Source organism: Patella vulgata, chromosome 9 (genome assembly GCF_932274485.2).
Source record: "Patella vulgata chromosome 9, xgPatVulg1.2, whole genome shotgun sequence".
Taxonomy (NCBI): domain Eukaryota; kingdom Metazoa; phylum Mollusca; class Gastropoda; family Patellidae; genus Patella; species Patella vulgata.
In genome coordinates this window covers 39378285-39397006 of record NC_065887.2, presented here as the reverse complement: position 1 = coordinate 39397006, position 18722 = coordinate 39378285, and the positions used below count along the sequence as shown (strand labels likewise).

Here is an 18722-nt window from a genome sequence, read left to right as displayed (position 1 = left end):
TGAAGAGTGTAAACCTCTAACTCAATATTCTCCATAATATTCAAAATATAAAACACAAATTAGAATTCAATATTGGTCCAATTTTCAATCAATTCAAGATTGATGTTGTCATCTTATCATGAAAATTTGGGATCCTAATATGAACATTTTAATATTGGTACCCAACATTGTGTACCCTAAAAGGACTGGTTTTGAGTGCAATTTGTAATGAACAGAAAAAAACCCCAGACTACAATTTGGAAGTAATTAAAAATGACTGATTCACAAATGACAAAATAATAACAAAAAAACCCCGTGTAGAATGGACTGCCATTAAATTTGGACTATTCATATTTCACATTATTGATTAGAATTAAGAAATGAATGTAAATCCCTGTATGCACATATTTCATTAATACATGCTTTAGACCCATTTTCATCTATTTTAAGTTTCCACAGAATAGAGATTTAGCTCTTGTAACTTTCTTCTTGATTTAGTTAAAACTCTGTCTAAAACTCTACAGATGGTGATATTTCTAATGCATTTAAGACTTTTAAAGTTTATAAAGCAGTATTATATCTCTAAAATACAAAACAGTGATATGTATAAATTATTCAAGACAGCAATATAATATCTACACAAAACACTGATACGTTTCAAAATGCTTAACCTCATGGCTTTTCTCAGGGTCTTCCAGTTTCCTCCCACTCCTAAAGACCACTGTGTGCAAGGGAATTATTGAAATAAAATTGAACAATACATTGTGTCGAGTGGATGTTAAACCCCATTTCACTCACTCTCTCTTTAAAATGCTTGAATATTTAAAGTATACAAAACAGTGATGTATCTAAAATATATTACTGTAATACATACAACACAATGATATACTGGTATCTACAATATGCAAGATGGTGATATATCTGTAGCGTGCAATATGGTGATATAGCATACAAGAAGACAGGGATATGTCTATATAGATAACTAGTATATACAAGACAGTGATATATTTTGATAAAGCATATAAAACAGGACTATGTCTAAGGCATATAGAACAGTTAAATAACTGGAATAATATACAAGATGATGATAACATTTAAACTAAACAAAAAGTGACATGTCGTCTAGGGAGAATGAATGATCAATAATACTTGCCTTTTCTTTATTTCAGAGATTTTTTACATTAGAAAAAGGAATATTAACGTATGCTAAAAGTCCTAATGATGTAAGTATGATTATTCCATCTTCTATTTAATTGTTTGACTCAAATCTGCCTTTTGTACTTTTCAGGGGGCTTGGATGGCCGGATGGTTAGCACATGCGGTGTATTATACGGTCTGTCATTGAGTCAACTGGCGGGGTTTCGATTCCCTGGTTGTACGTGACAAGGAGTAGGGTCGCCTGTCCAATCTCATGGGTTTTCTCTGGGTCCTCCAGTTTCCTCCTACTGCTAAAGACCCCTATGCACAAGTGAATTATTGAAATAAAATTGAACCACATGTTAGTCCCGAATGACCTAGTTTGTGTTGAGTGGACGTTAAACCCTGTTTCTCTCTCTCTCTCTGAACCTTTTAGTTCGATCCCTGCATTGGCCGAGAAAGTTCATCCAGATTTTTCGGCGTGGTTCCCCCTTGTCAGTGATGCAGGACGGAGGGCCTGACAAGGACAGCTGTTTAGTCCTTCGGATGAGACGGAAAACCGAGGTCCCGTGTATACATTGGAATGCACGTAAAAGATCCCTTGGCAGTTGGAATTCGATATAAGAGTAGGCGATAGTGCCGCTGCCCGGGCAAAATTTCCCTCATAGCACACTGTATGGTGTATGCCCGTCTTCATAAGCCCAGTATAGGAACAGAACAGTAGGACGTTAAACCCCATTTCATTTCATTTTCATTTACTACATGTCATGGTGTATGCCTGTACTCTTTATCAGGCCATTCGGTGCAGAACAGTAGGATGTTAAACCCCATTTCATTTCATTTGTTCATGGGTTTTCTCTGGTTTCTCCCACTGCTAAAGAACCCTACCGGCTACCCGAAAGCCAATTTTTGAAATAATATTGAACAATATGTTAGTCCCGAAATGACCAGGTTTGTGGCGAGTATATACATTAAACTCTCTCGCTATCTCTTTCTGAAAGGAAATAAACAGGTTATGATTAACATGGGTCATCACTCACGGGAATATAAAGCACCATGTACAATTAAAATGGAATCTGCTATATACTTTGATGGCCTTGCCTGGGGCTTAAGAAACATTGACAGTCTTAGATGGAGATATACTTAAAGTGGACTTAACTGTAGTCACTCAATTAGTTTGATACAATTACTTTACAATTACTGTCATGTCTACCAAGAACTTGTTAACCTTTCTGTCACCATTAGCCTCTATCATTCAGTCATTCAGTGAATCACAACATGGACCTTATATATTATAATGTACATGGTCACAATTTTTGTGGAAATAAATATGAAGGTAGTCGTGAGAATCCGTTTGGATTTAATGGCAATTCTTTAGCCAGCTTTTTGTTCACACATTATAAAAGCAACGAGTCTGGTGAAACAGACTTCGCATGTACCCCATCGATTATATAAAGAAAACATCCGCACATTCTCCCTTCAGCCTGAAGAGTTCGCAAAAAAAACGAAACTAGTAGCTTTATATAGATTTCCAATTTGAAGTTTCTTAACAGTTCTTCTTTTTATGGTCTGCCAATTTTCTATACAGACGTGTTTTACCTAAGGAAAAATTATGCATTAACCTTTTTACATAATAAGATAACCTTCGCTTTGATCTGGGTTGTCTCGAAAATAGTGTTTTGTTTTCTTCTTTTATGACACGGTAATATGAATCATAATCAATGAATGGCCGTCTTGTATATGTCAATCGTCGCATTATTCTATAATCCAATCGGTCAAGCTCTTACTTGGTATATACCATAATATATTGATCGTACATAATGATTGGCTGCGGGGCAAAATGGTAATTGAGCGAATGGTAAATTGCTTCTAGAGGACACGAATGATGATGTTCATTTCATTTCATTTCCTTTCCTTTTTAGATGGGAATAACTTTATTTTTTTTCTCATATTTTGTATTACTGAACTTGTATAGATGTGACAAGTCCATGGTTAGAATAGAACCATAAAATATTTTTGTATTGAGAATTGAGAAGAACAACATTTTAAAGCCGTGATGGGTGATTAAGCGGTTGGGGTGGAGTGGGGGGTGACTTGTATTTGACAAGTATAAGGGTTGTCTGTCCAACCTCCTGGGTTGTCTGTCCAACCTCCTGGGTTGTCTGTGGTTTCCTCCTACTGCTAAAAACCCATGTGCTCAAGCGAATTAAAAATGAAATAAAAAATGAAACATATGTTTGTCCTGAATTGATTTAGTTTGTGTTGAGTGGATGTTAAAACTAGACTATTGTTTGGATGCTGCCATTACTAAGCACATTCAAAGATATCTACAGCTCTTTTCCTCAATAGGGGGGGGGGGGGGTTGGATGGCCGAATGGTTAGCATGTGCACGCTGTATTAAAAGGCCTGTCATTGAGTCAACTGGCATGGTTTCGAATCCCCGGTTGTATGTGACAAGTAGTAGGGTTGCCTGTCCAACCTCGTGGGTTTTCTCTAGGTCCTCCCTCTGCTAAAGACCCCTACACACAAGCAAATTATTGAAATAAAATTAAACCATATGTTAGTCCCGAAATGAACTAGCCTGTGTCGAGTGGACTTAAACCCCATTTCTCTCTATCTCTCTCCCTCCCTCTCCCTCTCTCTTTTCCTAAATATGATCATCTCTCTCTCTCTCTCTCTCTCTCTCTGTAATATGTATATTTCCCTATATTTACAGATATTAAAGGGAAAGTTACATGGTGTAATAGATATAGGTTTAGCAGTTATATCATACAAGCGTAAACGACAACGGCTTGATATAGATGCTGAGGAACAAGTTTATCATATAAAGGTTAGTAGTTTAAATAAAAATGTCAGATAAGATATATTGATTTCTGATAATTACTGCCAGAGTTATTGCCTTTGATCACTTTGAAATATTTTGTGGACGCTCTAGAGAACAAAGTTATCATCTGTTTGACACTAAATTTATACACAGTGTTTAAGGTCTTGAGACAAATAATCCCATTGATTTTCAATGATTTCAGATAACAGTGTTGGCAAATACATTCATGATCCCAGATAAATAGTGTCAGCAGTCAGCTAAATACATACACCATCCCTGATGAACAGTGTCAGCTAAATACATACACCTTCCCAGATAAACAGAGTCAGCAAATACAGACATCATCCCTGATAAACAGTGTCAGCTAAATACACACACCATTTCAGATACACAGTGTTAGCTTAATACAAACTAAATACAAACACCATCCCAGATAAACAGTGTTAGCTAAATACAAACACCATCCCAGATGAACAGTGTTAGCTAAAAACAAACATCATCCCAGATAAGCAGTGTCATCTAAATATAAACACCATCCCAGATAAACAGTGTCAGCTAAATATAAACACCATCTCAGATCAACAGAGTCAGCAAAAACATACACCTGATAAGATATATTTATTTCTGTAATAAGAAAACAAAAAAGGAATCGGAACAAAAACCCACAATAATATTTAAATGAGTAATCCCTTTGGTTTATTAAGTATTTGATGTTTATACAGGTGAAAGATAGTAAAGTGTTTGATAATTGGATAGATAGAATACGCCATCATAGATTATATCGACAACATGAAATAGCTTACGGAACGAAGGAGTCACCACGATTAACTGAAATCTCATCACCTATAGAAGACATAGTTATTAGCCCATTAGCAAGTAAGAACTTCACTATAAAATAACGGGTTGGTTGACTGGATTATTCCTCATTGTATCAACTATATCCTAGATTAATAATTGGTGCAAGATATGATACTGTGACCATTCCATCTTTGCTTACTACAAAAGAAAGGGGCAAATTACCTAAAGTGTGCACTTTAGATCATAAGGTCTGCCTTTGAGTCAAGTGGTGTGGTTTCGATTCCCATCTTGTATGTTACAAGCAGTAAGGTTGCCTGTCCAATGTCCTGGCATGGTTTCGATTCTCATCTTGTATGTTACAAGCAGTAAGGCTGCCTGTCCAATGTCCTGGCATGGTTTCGATTCTCATCTTGTATGTTACAAGCAGTAAGGTTGCCTGTCCAATGTCCTGGGTTTTCTCTGTCTTTGAGTCAAGTGGCATGGTTTCGATTCCCATCTTGTATGTTACAAGCAGTAAGGTTGCCTGTCCAATGTCCTGGGTTTTCTCTGTCTTTGAGTCAAGTGGCATGGTTTCGATTCCCATCTTGTATGTGACAAGCAGTAAGGCTGCCTGTCCAATGTCCTGGGTTATCTCTGGATTATCTGATTTCCTCCCACACCTGAAAGACCCCTACAAGCAAACGAATTATTGAAATAAAACTTTAACCATATTTTGATTCCAAAATGACGTGAGTTGATGTTAAAGCCCATTTCTTTCTGTCTCTGTCACTATAATGTGGTTGACTAATAGTGGTCACTATAATGTGGTTGACTAATAGTGGTCACTATAATGTGGTTGACTAATAGTGGGTCACTTTAATGTGGTTGACTAATAGTGGTCACTATAATGTGGTTGACTAATAGTGGGTATCAGTATGGTGGAGAGCAACCACCTGTTTGTATAACACTCAGTACTGGAGGAGTATAACACTCAGTACTGGAGGAGTATAACACTCAGTACTGGAGGAGCCACAGTGGCTAAGTGAGTAAGATGCTGGCTCGCTAGCCTGGAGGTCGCATGTTCGATCCGAGCATTGGCCGAAAATTTCATCAGGATTTTTCAGGCTTGGTTTACCCTTTTCAGCGGTGCATGATGGAGGGCCTGACAAGGACAGTTGTCTAGTTGTTTGGATGTGAAAGAAAAAACCAGGTCCTGTGTACACATTGGCATGCACGCTGCAATTCGAAATAAGAGTAGGCCATAGTGACACTGCCCGGGCAAAATTTCCCTCATAGCACACTGCGTGGCATATGGCCGTCTTCATTAACCTAGTTCGGAGCAAAACAGTAGGACATTAAACATCATTTCATTTCATTTCTCAGTGCTGTAACTAAAGATTCTAGTTGTACCTGATAAACTGTTTGACACAATTTAAGTTGAACCAGGAACTGGGTCCAAGTACTAATCATCTTGTTGTTAGTAAGAATGACATAAAACCTGGTATATTTGTTCCTTGGTCAATTCTGCATTGATTGAAGGACCTCCATTTTTGAAAAAAAAAACCCTTCACAATTCCAGGATGGCAACATTTATGTCCTGCTCAATTCCTAGTCCATATAGTTCTAACGTTCTTGTTTAAGTTAATCCTGGTCATTCTCATAGAATCATCCAATTTAATAGCATGATTTGAATTTTTTTTTTTGGGATCAACTGCTTTCTCCTATGATTCCAACTTCTTGTTTCAGCTGCTAATCTCCCGGAGAAGAGTCGAACATTAACGTTAAAGAAGGAAGTTATCCGTCAAGCTAGTTTTAATAAAGGAGTTGGTGGTCAGAGTCGTGTAGCTGCTTGGGTTCTAGATACCGCAGGTTTTGAAAAATGCAATAAAGGTTTGTATCCATTATCAGTGTTTAGATTATTTAAATTATTTTTTCAGGCTCGGGTTTCCACTTTTCAAAAATGACAAAATAAATGTATAGTCCTTTGGATGGGACAGAGTATCAGGGACCATCCCTGTTGGTTTAGATGAACCCCTAATAATTGGAATGGGATGAAGAGTTGTTGGAAATGCTGCTCTCCTGGCAAAATTCTCCTCCTTATTGCATATATGTCCATAAAGAAAATGAAGATCCTATTTCGTTTAATTTTCTATAATTCAAATTTTGTATTATTAGACTTCACGACTGTAGGAGCTGACAGATTTTACAAATAAAACCATGTTCTATTTGATATTAGGGGTCAGCCAAAGAAATGGTTTGTTTAGGCAAGAAATATGGGAGTCAGCTATTGAGCTAAGGAAAAGTTACATACACATAGTCTCCTGACTTGACCTCACACAAAAACCCATCAGATCTTTGCAGAGTGGAGACCATCAGAAGTACAAAAAAAACCTGAAATTTAAATCTATTTTAAATAGATTTTACCATTAGTAGATAGGCAGCTAACTAATTTCATCAGATTTAGGACAAAAAAATTGAAATCTTTGAGCAGTATTTTTTAACATTGATTATTTGAATCTAAAATATTTTAACAATTTTTTTTTTTTTTTACACCTTGTACATTTATTGTTTTTTTTTTAATTGTTGTATTTTAGACTTAAGTGATGCCCAGAATACCTTGTATGAATTACGCGATTTATTAGAAGATATACAAAATTTACCACTATCTGGAGAAACCACAGTAGAAGTAAATATCATACAAAATACTTCATTTTTAAATTTATTCATTTTTTAAATTTTGTTTTCTTTATATTAAATGGTGTGTGATTTGTTAGAGGCATGTTCACATTTGTGATTAATTTTTACAATATTTTTTTTTAGTTTATTTGCTAATACTTCTGTTTTAATTTGGTTTTATATATTTTACAGTAGTCTCCCTTATTATTAATTTTGAGGAATTTTGTTTAACAACGGAAATAGAATTTTCATTTTAGTTTTAAAGTAGAACATTAATTTCTTAATTGTTAGAAGCTCCCACAAAAGTTCACGAGGTTTGTAAATGTTGTCAGCGCATTGTAGAACCCAAAGTTAGACAAAATATCCCTAAATTGTTTTATGAATTTTAAAAGAATTGAAAATGATTTTGCCAGGATTAAAAAAAAGGCACCTATTCACAAATTACTCATTACCTAAATACCTAAAAAAGAAATTGACTTGATTACCATGTATATCACAGCAAATCACAGCAAATCACAGCAAATGATTAAATTATAAAAATATCATGTACCTATATGTCGATATTTTCATGCCTCTGTCTAAATATAGCATGTCTTATTTATAGCATCCTAATATATGCATGCTATGCCCATATATAGGCTTGTAATATGTTATCTGGTGACAGACTCTTTATCTGAACCTGTGAGTGAACCATTTACATTTACAACACAGCAGAGCCTGTGCACTATATCAGTTCTAGAATTAAATTAGCAAGACAATATCAGTAATTTATCAGTAAACTGGATAAAATAGAGAAATAAATAATGATTATGGTTTATCGCCACCAAGTAATTAACCAATAATTAGATTCTACAGTTGTTTATTTGAAGGTGTAGAGTTTAAAATTATTGTATTTACATATGGGAGTAAATTCTTGTGCATGAGACAAGAGTATGCTTACTTTTTTTTATGTCATATTGAAATTTAAAATCAATTTAAGGCTGCTGAGAGATTTTGAATTATTTGCGAACCACAATGTTGTGGAACTTTAAAATCTCTCTAGAAGGAATATAAGGTCGAAAATTTTTTATTTGTAAAGATATGATTCATTGAGAATATTGCAACATTCATCATCCTCTACAGATGATGTAAACAAACCAGTGCCACCTATATGTGTTGTGGAAAATCTTTTGATGGACCTCTTTTTAATCCAAGTCATGGAGATTATATATTATATAATATTTTGATTTTGTTTACTTAATTAAATATTAAATATGTCTTAAGTATAAAAATTAAAAAGTTTCCAATGATTAAATTTGACACAAGAACTTACTCTTAATGATATATACTCTCAGATAAATATTTTACAGAATATACCTCTTTTAATGCTCACTGGATTCCAAAAAGGTGAAAAGCAATTAGACATAATGGTATCATAAAGTATCAAACTGTATGCAAAATTTTTCAAGACCATACACTTTCTGTTAGGCCAGACAAATTTGATTTAGTGTTCTTCGGTAACACCTGTAATCATACACCTGTAAACATTTTTCTTATTTCTTTGGGAAAAAGACTAATTTAAAAACCAATAGTTCTTGGTTGTTCTCTTCAAATGGTTTTACTTCTAAATATTTAAGGTAGATAAGGATGGGCGATTTAGCCAGTTATCCCTTTTAGCAGTAACTAGTTTCGTTCTAATCAAACTCTTCACACTGATTTATCTCACTTGGTGGGGTTCTATATATATACCGGGGTTTCGGATTTTACCAGGGTTTTGAAAACATATCGGGGTTTGCAAAAAGAGCCTATCACATAAGTTTTGAAATTTAAACAGATCAACCTTCATGTGATTCAAGTGGCTTTTTTCTTTTTAAGACCTTGAAGAACAGAAAATCAAATTGTCGTGGCCTGACTGATAGAATTCAAAATGGACCAAAATACCAAAAGTATTTATACTTTTTCGGGAGTCAAATTGAATATTTTACTATTTCTCTTCTTTATGTATTCCCTGGGAAATATTACTCAATTTGTTTAACTCGGTTACCATTGTTAAATTTTGCTTTTCATCTTTTTACTCACTGCTAGTTGTAAACTTCAAGTCTGTTCAATTTATCTAAAAATGTTATACAATCATCAATTAGTAATTTTCAATTTATTCCAAAATTTAGACTGTTAGCTAGACTGTGTGTCAATAACTGGTCAACTAAAACATTAGTAAATACAAAACATTACAGTCTGCCATACCAGTCAGACATAAGAAAATTTAAAAAATAATAATCGATGCTATGAATTATTGAATATTTTCTTATATTGGACTTACTCTAAATTGCATATTCCTCAGAGACTTTTGGAAAAGATTAGTCTTATTGAAATTTAGAATTATACAATGTTTTGTGAGGATGTATTTTGTTGCCTGGCAACCCATAAATTATATTGGACTTACTCTAAATTGCATATTCCTCAGAGACTTTTTGAAAGGATGAGTCTTATTGAAATTTAGAGTTATACACTGTTTTGTGAGGATGTATTTTGTTGCCTGGCAACCCATAAATTGTATTTTAATATAATTATTATGAATGCCATAAAGAGACTTGAAGATTACGATATTTAGTATATTATCTTACTAATCTGTTTTATTATTGTTGTTTGCTTATTTCTTCTACTAGTACCCAGAACTTCTCACTCAATCTTGTGAAAAACCAAAAACCCGACGCTTTGTTGGTGTACGAACAAGTAAAAGAAAATCTAAGAAATTAGATAGTCCCACACACGGTCGAGATTCCATAGTGAGTTGCTACAAATAGAAAGAATATTTAAATCACATTGTCTCTGAAATTTTTTTTTTTTAATTTAATGCAATATTTGGCTCATTTATCGTACAGCATTGGAATTCCCTATAGTGGATAAGATTGACTGACTAAATATAAGGCACTAACGAATTAGTACCTGACATTTTGGACTTTGTGCCAGACATGCATTAATAATATCAATAAACATGCAGAAAGTATGTGATACTGTACCAAAGTGACAAAGTAACAGAAACTCTAACAATTTGTGTCTAAGAATGTCTGTGACAGGTGCCTTAATTATCTGGCTTGATGTAGCATCAGGTGTCTGTGAGTGATCTTCATTTTATTGTCACTTTATCTATGATTGAGGAATTTCCGGAAAAAATACGCGGAAATCGCTACATCTGGCATTCAAAACGGTATTTACAATCAGAAACAGAAAATCACGGAAAAGCCCATTTTCCCAAAAATCTATAAATGTGATTATAAATGGCATTGAATTTGGATTCTTAATAGGTACATAATTTCATTTTCCTCTGTCTAAAGTCAATCTAATTAAAATACAGATCTATATTTCATGCGGCTTTTGACCCTATGACGTCAGACATTTGATTAACCAATCAGCATTATGTTTCTAGTGGATTACCCACAGTTCCGTGCACCACACGCCTAAAGCTCGCTGTAACAGACTGTTTCATTGGCTAAACCAGCACATCATCCAAACCACGGGTTATATAACAACTCTTTCAGATCCTAGTGCAGTAAAGACAAGTAAAACGAAATTTTAAACACCAAAAAAACGAAACGAAATAGGATCTGTGATTTAATCAGATTGGTCCAAAGTCGGAATTACATTAAAATTCTGGTCACCTAAGAGGGAATTTGCTTATGACGACTTCCGATAAATAGTTGGACATTGAAATTAGATAAAGTGGACAGCGTAAATTGTCCGTCATTGCATGTTGTATGGCACATGGCCCTGGTCTTTAGCCCGGTTGGTGTCATATCATAGTAAAATATCCACCAACAGTTTTTTCCAAATGTACTTTATCTTAGCCAAATGGTTGTAGAATTTTATTTTGTGTAAAACTGTTTGATTATCAAGTAATCAAGTAAGTATGTGAGAAAATGAATTGTTATTAATTTTAAACTTGTCACATTGAACGTGCCAAATTTAATCAATATTTTTTTATTTTAACTTCCATCAACACTAATGTTATTATAGATGTGTTTTAGGTGTATTATAATTCCTGCCACCCTACTTCATTTAATAAACTCCCAATACTCATACACCATTGTACCTCCCTTCCCAGCTTATCCAAATTAACATTAAAATATTACAGTTTAACTTTGTTCTTTCTATGACTATAGGTGGGTTGGGTGGCTTAGTGGTTTAACACATGTACTTTAGATCACAAGTTCTGTCATTGAGTCATTTGACGTGGTTTCAAATCCACGCTTTAATGTGACAAAGAGTAGGATCGCCTGTCCAACCTCATGAGTTTTTACTGGGTCTTCCAGTTTCCTCCCACTGTTAAAAGATCCCTACGTGCAAGTGAATTATTGAAATAAAATTGAACCATATGTTAGTCCCAAAATTACATGTTTTTTGTCGAGTTGACGTTAAACCACATTTCTCTCTCTCTCCTTCTATGAATACAATTTATAATTTATTGACTTGTTAAATCTAAATTTGGGATATGTGTTCAGGTTCATTCATCCGAAATTTGAAAATAATATTACTTGTTTAAAAGAAGCAAACATCAAATATAACTGTTGCACCCACTTTGAAATTTATTTTGGATTATGTGAATCATGGAGACGCAAACAACCTTGGCATTAACAATTCTCTGTAAAACAACGTAATTAACACTTCTATTCTGTTCAGCATGTCAATCCTGCGAACGAAGATGGACATACACCATGCAGTACTGTAAGTGTGCCATCATCGCTTTAGCCTTTTCTTCTTCCAGCTATTTTTATCAGGCTACCAGAGACATCAACAAATCAAATTTTTGACATCAAAATATTTGCATTCACGCATGTTGTAAACTATATTTTGGGGGGTTATTTTCTATGAATTATTACAAATTGTATGATGTTTTTTTTTTATTTCTATAGACGAGTTCACCTACACTGAGTGTTCCTGATCGTATTCACACCAGTACCTCAAATCCAAACCTCATATCATCGGTACGACCTAACAGTATGCCCGACACGTTGATCAGTCCCGCTCATGAGCAGAGAATACAGGAAATAAGACTACGAGAGAATTTTATATCTAAAGCTGAACAAGGTATCATATTCTAATTTTTCTCTAATCTAAATCTTGTCAAAACCATTTTGAGCTTAATCCATGTTAAAATGTACTCAAATGGGTTGTCTAACATTTAATCAAGAAAACAAAACCGAAATACTAACGGTAATTTAAAAAACTCCTCAGATATCGTAAGGCCAGTGCTGCTGTGAATATTCAAATTGTTCGAACTCATTTCTTGATTGTCTATATGACAAAATCCTCAATACCGTAATCAACTTCACCAGTTATGCTGTCGGTCTACAATTAGCTCAACTTGAAAACAGACACTAAGCTAGTTGACCGACATTTTAATTCCTACATCGACGATTTCAGTTGAAAACACTCAGTATGCTTTGAGAATTTTGAGACACTGTAAAATATTTAATTAGTTATCAAAGATGTAAAATGGATTAGAACCACATAACAAAATATAGTGCCCTAATTTTTCAAATTGGCAGCCATTCAGGGTAGATAAATATTCTCTCAAAGTATATAGTTTTCTGTGTGCAGAGTTCACTCTTGTAACTCAAAGGAATTCTTAGATTTTAGACTCAAGACAAGAATCGACCAGTTTCAAAAACCTTTTGTGATTCTTACAAATTCTGGCAAGATCTTTTCTTTATTTATTTACAAAGAATTAAAAGTTACCGTTTAATAGAACAAATGATTTGACGGCATTAAAGATACCTTACGTAAGAGCTGTGTCTTTTTATAATAGTATTATTTATTCACATGACAAACCCATAATCCACTCATCTGTCCGTTTCCAGCATATATTGTCGTGCGAACCATTGATATCACATGATCTCAAAATGGCTTCCACATGAGTCACATGATCAACGTAATTTTCTCGCCTAGTGGCCTATACTCGAGACAATCATAGCCCGCTCATAATAGCCGTAAAAAATCACTGACGAATTTCTATCAGTGCAATCAGGCGAAAAATATGCTTGTCTGTCCTAGGTTTTATAGAGAATGTCGATTGAATGACTACAAATGAAGACTTGTTTTCTTGTTAAAACTTCAAACATTGATAACTTCACTTATAACATTAATAACTTTGATTCAAATTGTAGATATATTCATTTTTCATTATCAATTTTCAAACTGTTATACCACGGACGATCAGCTCTTTATCTAAATCTTACATAATGTATCTTTTAGAATTAATTATTGTTAGATCATTTGTTCAACCCTGATGTAAGATACATGCATCATAAACAAAAAAAAAACCTGAAAAAATTGTATCGCATACACAGAACAATATGGCTGTCATAAAATGGTGTAATACTCCAATTTAGTGTTCATGTGTATTTAATTTCAGTTCATAGTAATTTAAAAAGTTTAGTTCATATGATGGGTACAGAGAGGGAAAGATTAAAACACACACTAGAGGCTGAGGCGACGGTCACGGCTGCCAGCACGGCAACACTTTCTCCAAATACAGCCACAAATAACAACATGGCACAGAATATACTCCTGCAACAAAAACTCAACGAGGTGAGATAAAGTACAGATTGCATTGTTTGAATTTGTGAAACAAAGAAAGATGTTGAATTTCAACAATTTTCGTTAATTATGTCTTGACTTATGCCCCTTATGCAGAATCTTGTGAAAGCTACAGCGACAAAAGTTACTGACCAATCTGTCTGACATTGTTTGGATTAGTACAATAAAGAAACTAATCAGATTTTAGCAATTTTCATTAATTACTTCTAGAGTTATTGCCCTTTCTCACTTTGCAGAATCTTGTGAACACTGACAACAATAGTTATATTCAAATTAATATTCACATAATCTTGTCAAACTCTAATGATATTTACCTGATCGTTTACAATGAGACAACCTGCTATTGATGTTTCGTTGCTTGGCAACCTTTTTTTAAAAATACAAAGTTATTTTACACTTAATGTTCATACAAGATTTGTTTATTTTTTGAGGGATTAAAAAGTGTCAATCATCTTAGTTTATTACCATCACGGATTAAAGTTATTATACTTTGATGTTCTTGATAAACCAGACAAATCTTAAATCTTAAGTAGACTAAAGATCATGATCTCTTCTTTCATGTTTATGTAATCAGTGATATGGGACTATATTTTAACTATTGAGATAAATCTAAGGCCATGCAAAAAATACATTTGTTTACGGTTTCATGGCCCGTGAAAAATAGGGCCTATTGGTTGTAAAATCACACCAATACTAAGTTATAGGAAATGTGAGAAAAAAAAAATTAGTGTCTGCTATTTTGGCTAAAAAAAATTGATATAGGGTCAGTCATGTAACACTGTAAGCAAACATTTATTTTTATTTTAGCCTAATAATCGTCTTTGAGTAGCATATAGTAATTAAAAAGTATGTGGAATAACTATTACTGGTTTATTAGCATGCAACGTTTAGATGGGATTTCAATGATTGTACTGTCGTCTTTATCAAGGTGTTGTTAACAGCAATATACTTTACAATATTTTATAGAGTTATCAACAGAACGCAGAGTTACGGGCAAGATTAGTTAGGATTGGTGCTGAATGCAATTTAACTAATTTAATGCAACCGATGTCACCTCTTCCTTCACCCGTTATGGGGCGGGTAAGTGAAATACTTGTTATTGGGTGGGTTAGTTATAGGGCGGGTGATCAGTTAAGTAATTAGATAGTTATAGGATGGTTAAGTTAGATATTTGTTATAGGGTGGGTTAGTTATACTGCGAGAAAGTTAACAACTTTATCGGGTCCCCTTGTTAGTGATGCAAGACGGAGGGCCTGACAAGGACAGTTGTATAGTGGTTCGGAATGGATGCAAAACCAAGGTCCCGTGTACACATTCGAGTGCACGTAAATGATCCCTTGCCAGTTGGAATTCGATATAAGAGTAGGCCGTAGCGCCACTGTTCAGACAAAATTTCCCTCATAGCACACTGTATGGCGTATTCCCGTCTTCATTAGCCCAGTTGGAGTAGATCAGTAGGACGTCAAACCCCATTTCATTTCATTTTCACTTTTTAGGGTAGTGATTTGATATAGGGACGGTAGGTTAAATACTTGTTATAGGGTGGGTAAGCCAAATATTTGTTGCAGGGTGAGTTAGTTATAATGCAAGTTAGTTATATGATGTGTTAGTTACCGTGTGACTAAATCACATACTTATTACATGGTGATTTATATGATGTATTAGTTACCGTGTGAGTAAATCACATACTTATTACATGGTGAGTTATATAGGTTAGTTACTGTGTGAGTAAATCACATACTTATTACATGGTGATTTATATGATAGGTTAGTTACTGTGTGAGTAAATCACATACTTATTACATGGTGATTTATATGATAGGTTAGTTACCGTGTGAGTAAATCACATACTTATTACATGGTGAGTTATATGATGTGTTAGTTACCGTGTGAGTAAATCACATACTTATTACATGGCAAGTTATATGATAGATTAGTTACCGTGTGAGTAAATCACATACTTATTACATGGTGGGATAGTTAAAGGGTAGGTTATTATTTATAGAGTGATTAAGTCAAATACTATTTATAGGGTGGGATAGTTCAAGGGTGGTTAAGTCAAATACTTGTTATATGATGTGTTAGTTACCATGTGGGTAAATCACATCCCTGTTTTAGGGTTGTTTGTTTTTTCTAACCCAGGACGTCGTGGTTAGGAGCAAGTGCCGTACTCTACATTCTTTGAACCATTTATAACAATATATGATGTTTTGATTAGAGTTTCATTTTATTTAGGATCGTGTACAGCTGGCCCAATCTATGTCAGCAGAAAGTTTTTCCATGTCCGAATATTATGATGCTGAAGAAAATGTGGAAGGTGGCAGCGAAACATCATCTGAGGTAAGAATATAAATAGTTTCATGGCGAGGGAGAAGGAGAGACAATCTAATTAAAACATATTTTCTTTTGTTTTTAAAGTTCAAAATTTTAGCCAATCAAATGGTCTGTTGTGTTGAGTTCTTGTCGACTGGCATGCAAAACTGTGTGTATATATTCGCAGCGATAGAAAACAAAACAAAGCAAAAGCCACTTGAAAAGCCGACATTGAATGGTCATGATATCACCTCAGGGGCGCGGACGGAAATAAACACAGGGTAGATACAGGGCATATCAGTGTGAGGTGGCACAAACACAGGTGGATCAACGTTTGGTACATCAGCACAGGTGGCATGAACACCAGGTGGATCAGTGTGTGGCACATCAATGCAGGGTGATACAAAAATGGGGTGGATCAATGTGTGGCACATCAACACGGGGTGTCATAAACACCTTTGTCTAAATACCTTGTGATTTTAATTTGGAATCGGCCCACTTTAATTTGTTTTATATTTTTTACAGCCGTCTGATGAAGAAGATATTTCAAGTGAAGTTTCTGAAGAAGGCAACGATACAGCAGTAACTAGTGGTAAATGTCTTAATTTTTTTCTGGAATTGCCTAACGGCTGTGCCTTGTTTATATTGACTGTAAAGGATGTTGAATGCTGCAAAATTCATCAGGTCTTTGTAAATGGAATTAAATCATTCATATTCGTTTAAGAGATTTATCTTTTAGAAAAATTTGACCTCCTTCTGCTGACAGGCCTTGTATTGCAAATGAACTAATATTTCGATAATTGAAATGAATCTTGCTAACCAGTGGGTCCCTTGTTCGATCCCAGTGTTGGCCAAGAAAGTTCTTGTTTCCCCTTGGAAGTGGTGGAGGATGAAGAGCTTTGCCAATAGTGGATGACGGAGGACCTTGGGAGAGGTGGATGACAGATGACCTTGGGAGTAGTGGATGACAGAGGACCTTGGGAGAGGTGGATGACAGATGACCTTGGGAGAGGTGGAGGACAGAGGACCTTGGGAGTAGTGGATGACGGAGGACCTTGGGAGTAGTGGTGGACAGAGGACCTTGCCATTGATGGAGGACAGAGGACCTACCAAGGAAAAGTATCTAGTAATTAGGATGAGATGAATAAAATGGCGTCTCTTGTATTCCATCGAAGCACATTAAAGATCCTGTAAAATTGAAATAAGAATAAATACGTAACAATGCAGTCGTCACAAAATGTCCTTCAAAGCAACTTGCACAGTGTATGTCTTTCTTTATTTCCCCAATTGATATAAAAAAAAAGGGAGACATTAAACCCCATTTTATTTCACTTCATTTCTTTAATTAACTATTTTATATTTCTAGCTTCCGAAGATATTTTGACGTCTGTTTTCCCAACTGGTCGAAGATCGAAGCTGCCTGTACCTCAACCTGATTCTGGTGATATTAGTCTATGGAATCTTTTATATAAAAATATTGGTAAAGATCTGACCAAAATATCCATGCCTGTTACATTGAACGAACCCCTTAGCTCCTTACAGGTAACTTAAACATATATTCCTTTCAGCATAATTAGGGGTTTGGGTGGTGGTCGATAGTTTAACGCATGCAATTTAGGTCATAAGGTATGCCATTGAGTCATACGGCATGATTTTGATTCCTCGCTTGTTCGTGACAAGGAGTTTGGTTAGCCTGTCCAACTTTGTGAATTTTTCTCTGGGTGCTCCGGTATCCTACCACTGCTAAAGACCCCTAAGCACAAGTAAATTATTGAGATAAATGTGTCAAGTGGACCCACATTTCTTTCTCTGTCTCTTCAGAACAATTAGCTCATCTTTTCAAAGCTTGGAAGATATTTTGATCTGAAATTAGTCATTCGGATGGGACCAAAAACACATTGGCGTGCACGTAAAAGAGCCCTTGATAGTTTGAATTCGAAATTAGTGTAGGCTGTAGTATAAATTCAAATTCCAACTGTCAGGTTTTTTTTTATGTGCACGCCAATGTGTACACGGGACCTCAGATTTTCAGTTCAAGCCAAACCAATAGACTTCGTTCCTTGTTCGGCCTTCGATTTTGTACTGCTGACTAAGGAAACCATGTTGTAAAATCCTGATGAACTTTCTAGGCCAATACCGGAATAGCACCCGAAACCTCCTGGTTAGCAAGTCAGCATGTTACAATTCCTATATTGTACAGAGAATTATATAAAATATATATTGTATGTATTCTAACAGAGATTATGTGAAGAATTAGAATACAGTGATTTATTAGATAAAGCTTCAGAATATGATGATCCTTACGAAAGAATGGTGAGTTTATTTACATTTATCATCTAAACCCTTAACTTAGTTCCAGGTAATATCATGCTTCTTACCTGTATGTCAAATTAATACCTGTTTCACCAAGACAAAATATAAGTTCAATTATTGTAGATAA

The 18722-nt window shown here is 34.9% G+C and overlaps 1 protein-coding gene across 4 annotated transcripts in view; it reads left to right on the top strand.

The window, feature by feature from the left end:
* LOC126807858 (oxysterol-binding protein-related protein 6) overlaps positions 1 to 18722 on the top strand; it is an 80856-nt gene that overhangs the window by 50146 nt on the left and 11988 nt on the right. For 3 of the 4 annotated variants that reach the window (XM_050532699.2, XM_050532700.2, XM_050532701.2), the window contains 13 exons: positions 1149 to 1202; positions 3833 to 3946; positions 4663 to 4816; positions 6464 to 6607; positions 7312 to 7403; positions 10039 to 10158; positions 12283 to 12457; positions 13785 to 13960; positions 14936 to 15049; positions 16205 to 16309; positions 16808 to 16874; positions 17649 to 17824; positions 18521 to 18595. In XM_050532699.2, the coding sequence (XP_050388656.1) occupies positions 1149 to 1202; positions 3833 to 3946; positions 4663 to 4816; positions 6464 to 6607; positions 7312 to 7403; positions 10039 to 10158; positions 12283 to 12457; positions 13785 to 13960; positions 14936 to 15049; positions 16205 to 16309; positions 16808 to 16874; positions 17649 to 17824; positions 18521 to 18595 (1566 nt within the window). The remainder of the gene's footprint in view (positions 1 to 1148; positions 1203 to 3832; positions 3947 to 4662; positions 4817 to 6463; positions 6608 to 7311; positions 7404 to 10038; positions 10159 to 12282; positions 12458 to 13784; positions 13961 to 14935; positions 15050 to 16204; positions 16310 to 16807; positions 16875 to 17648; positions 17825 to 18520; positions 18596 to 18722) is intronic. The other variant, XM_050532702.2, reaches the window with a different exon arrangement.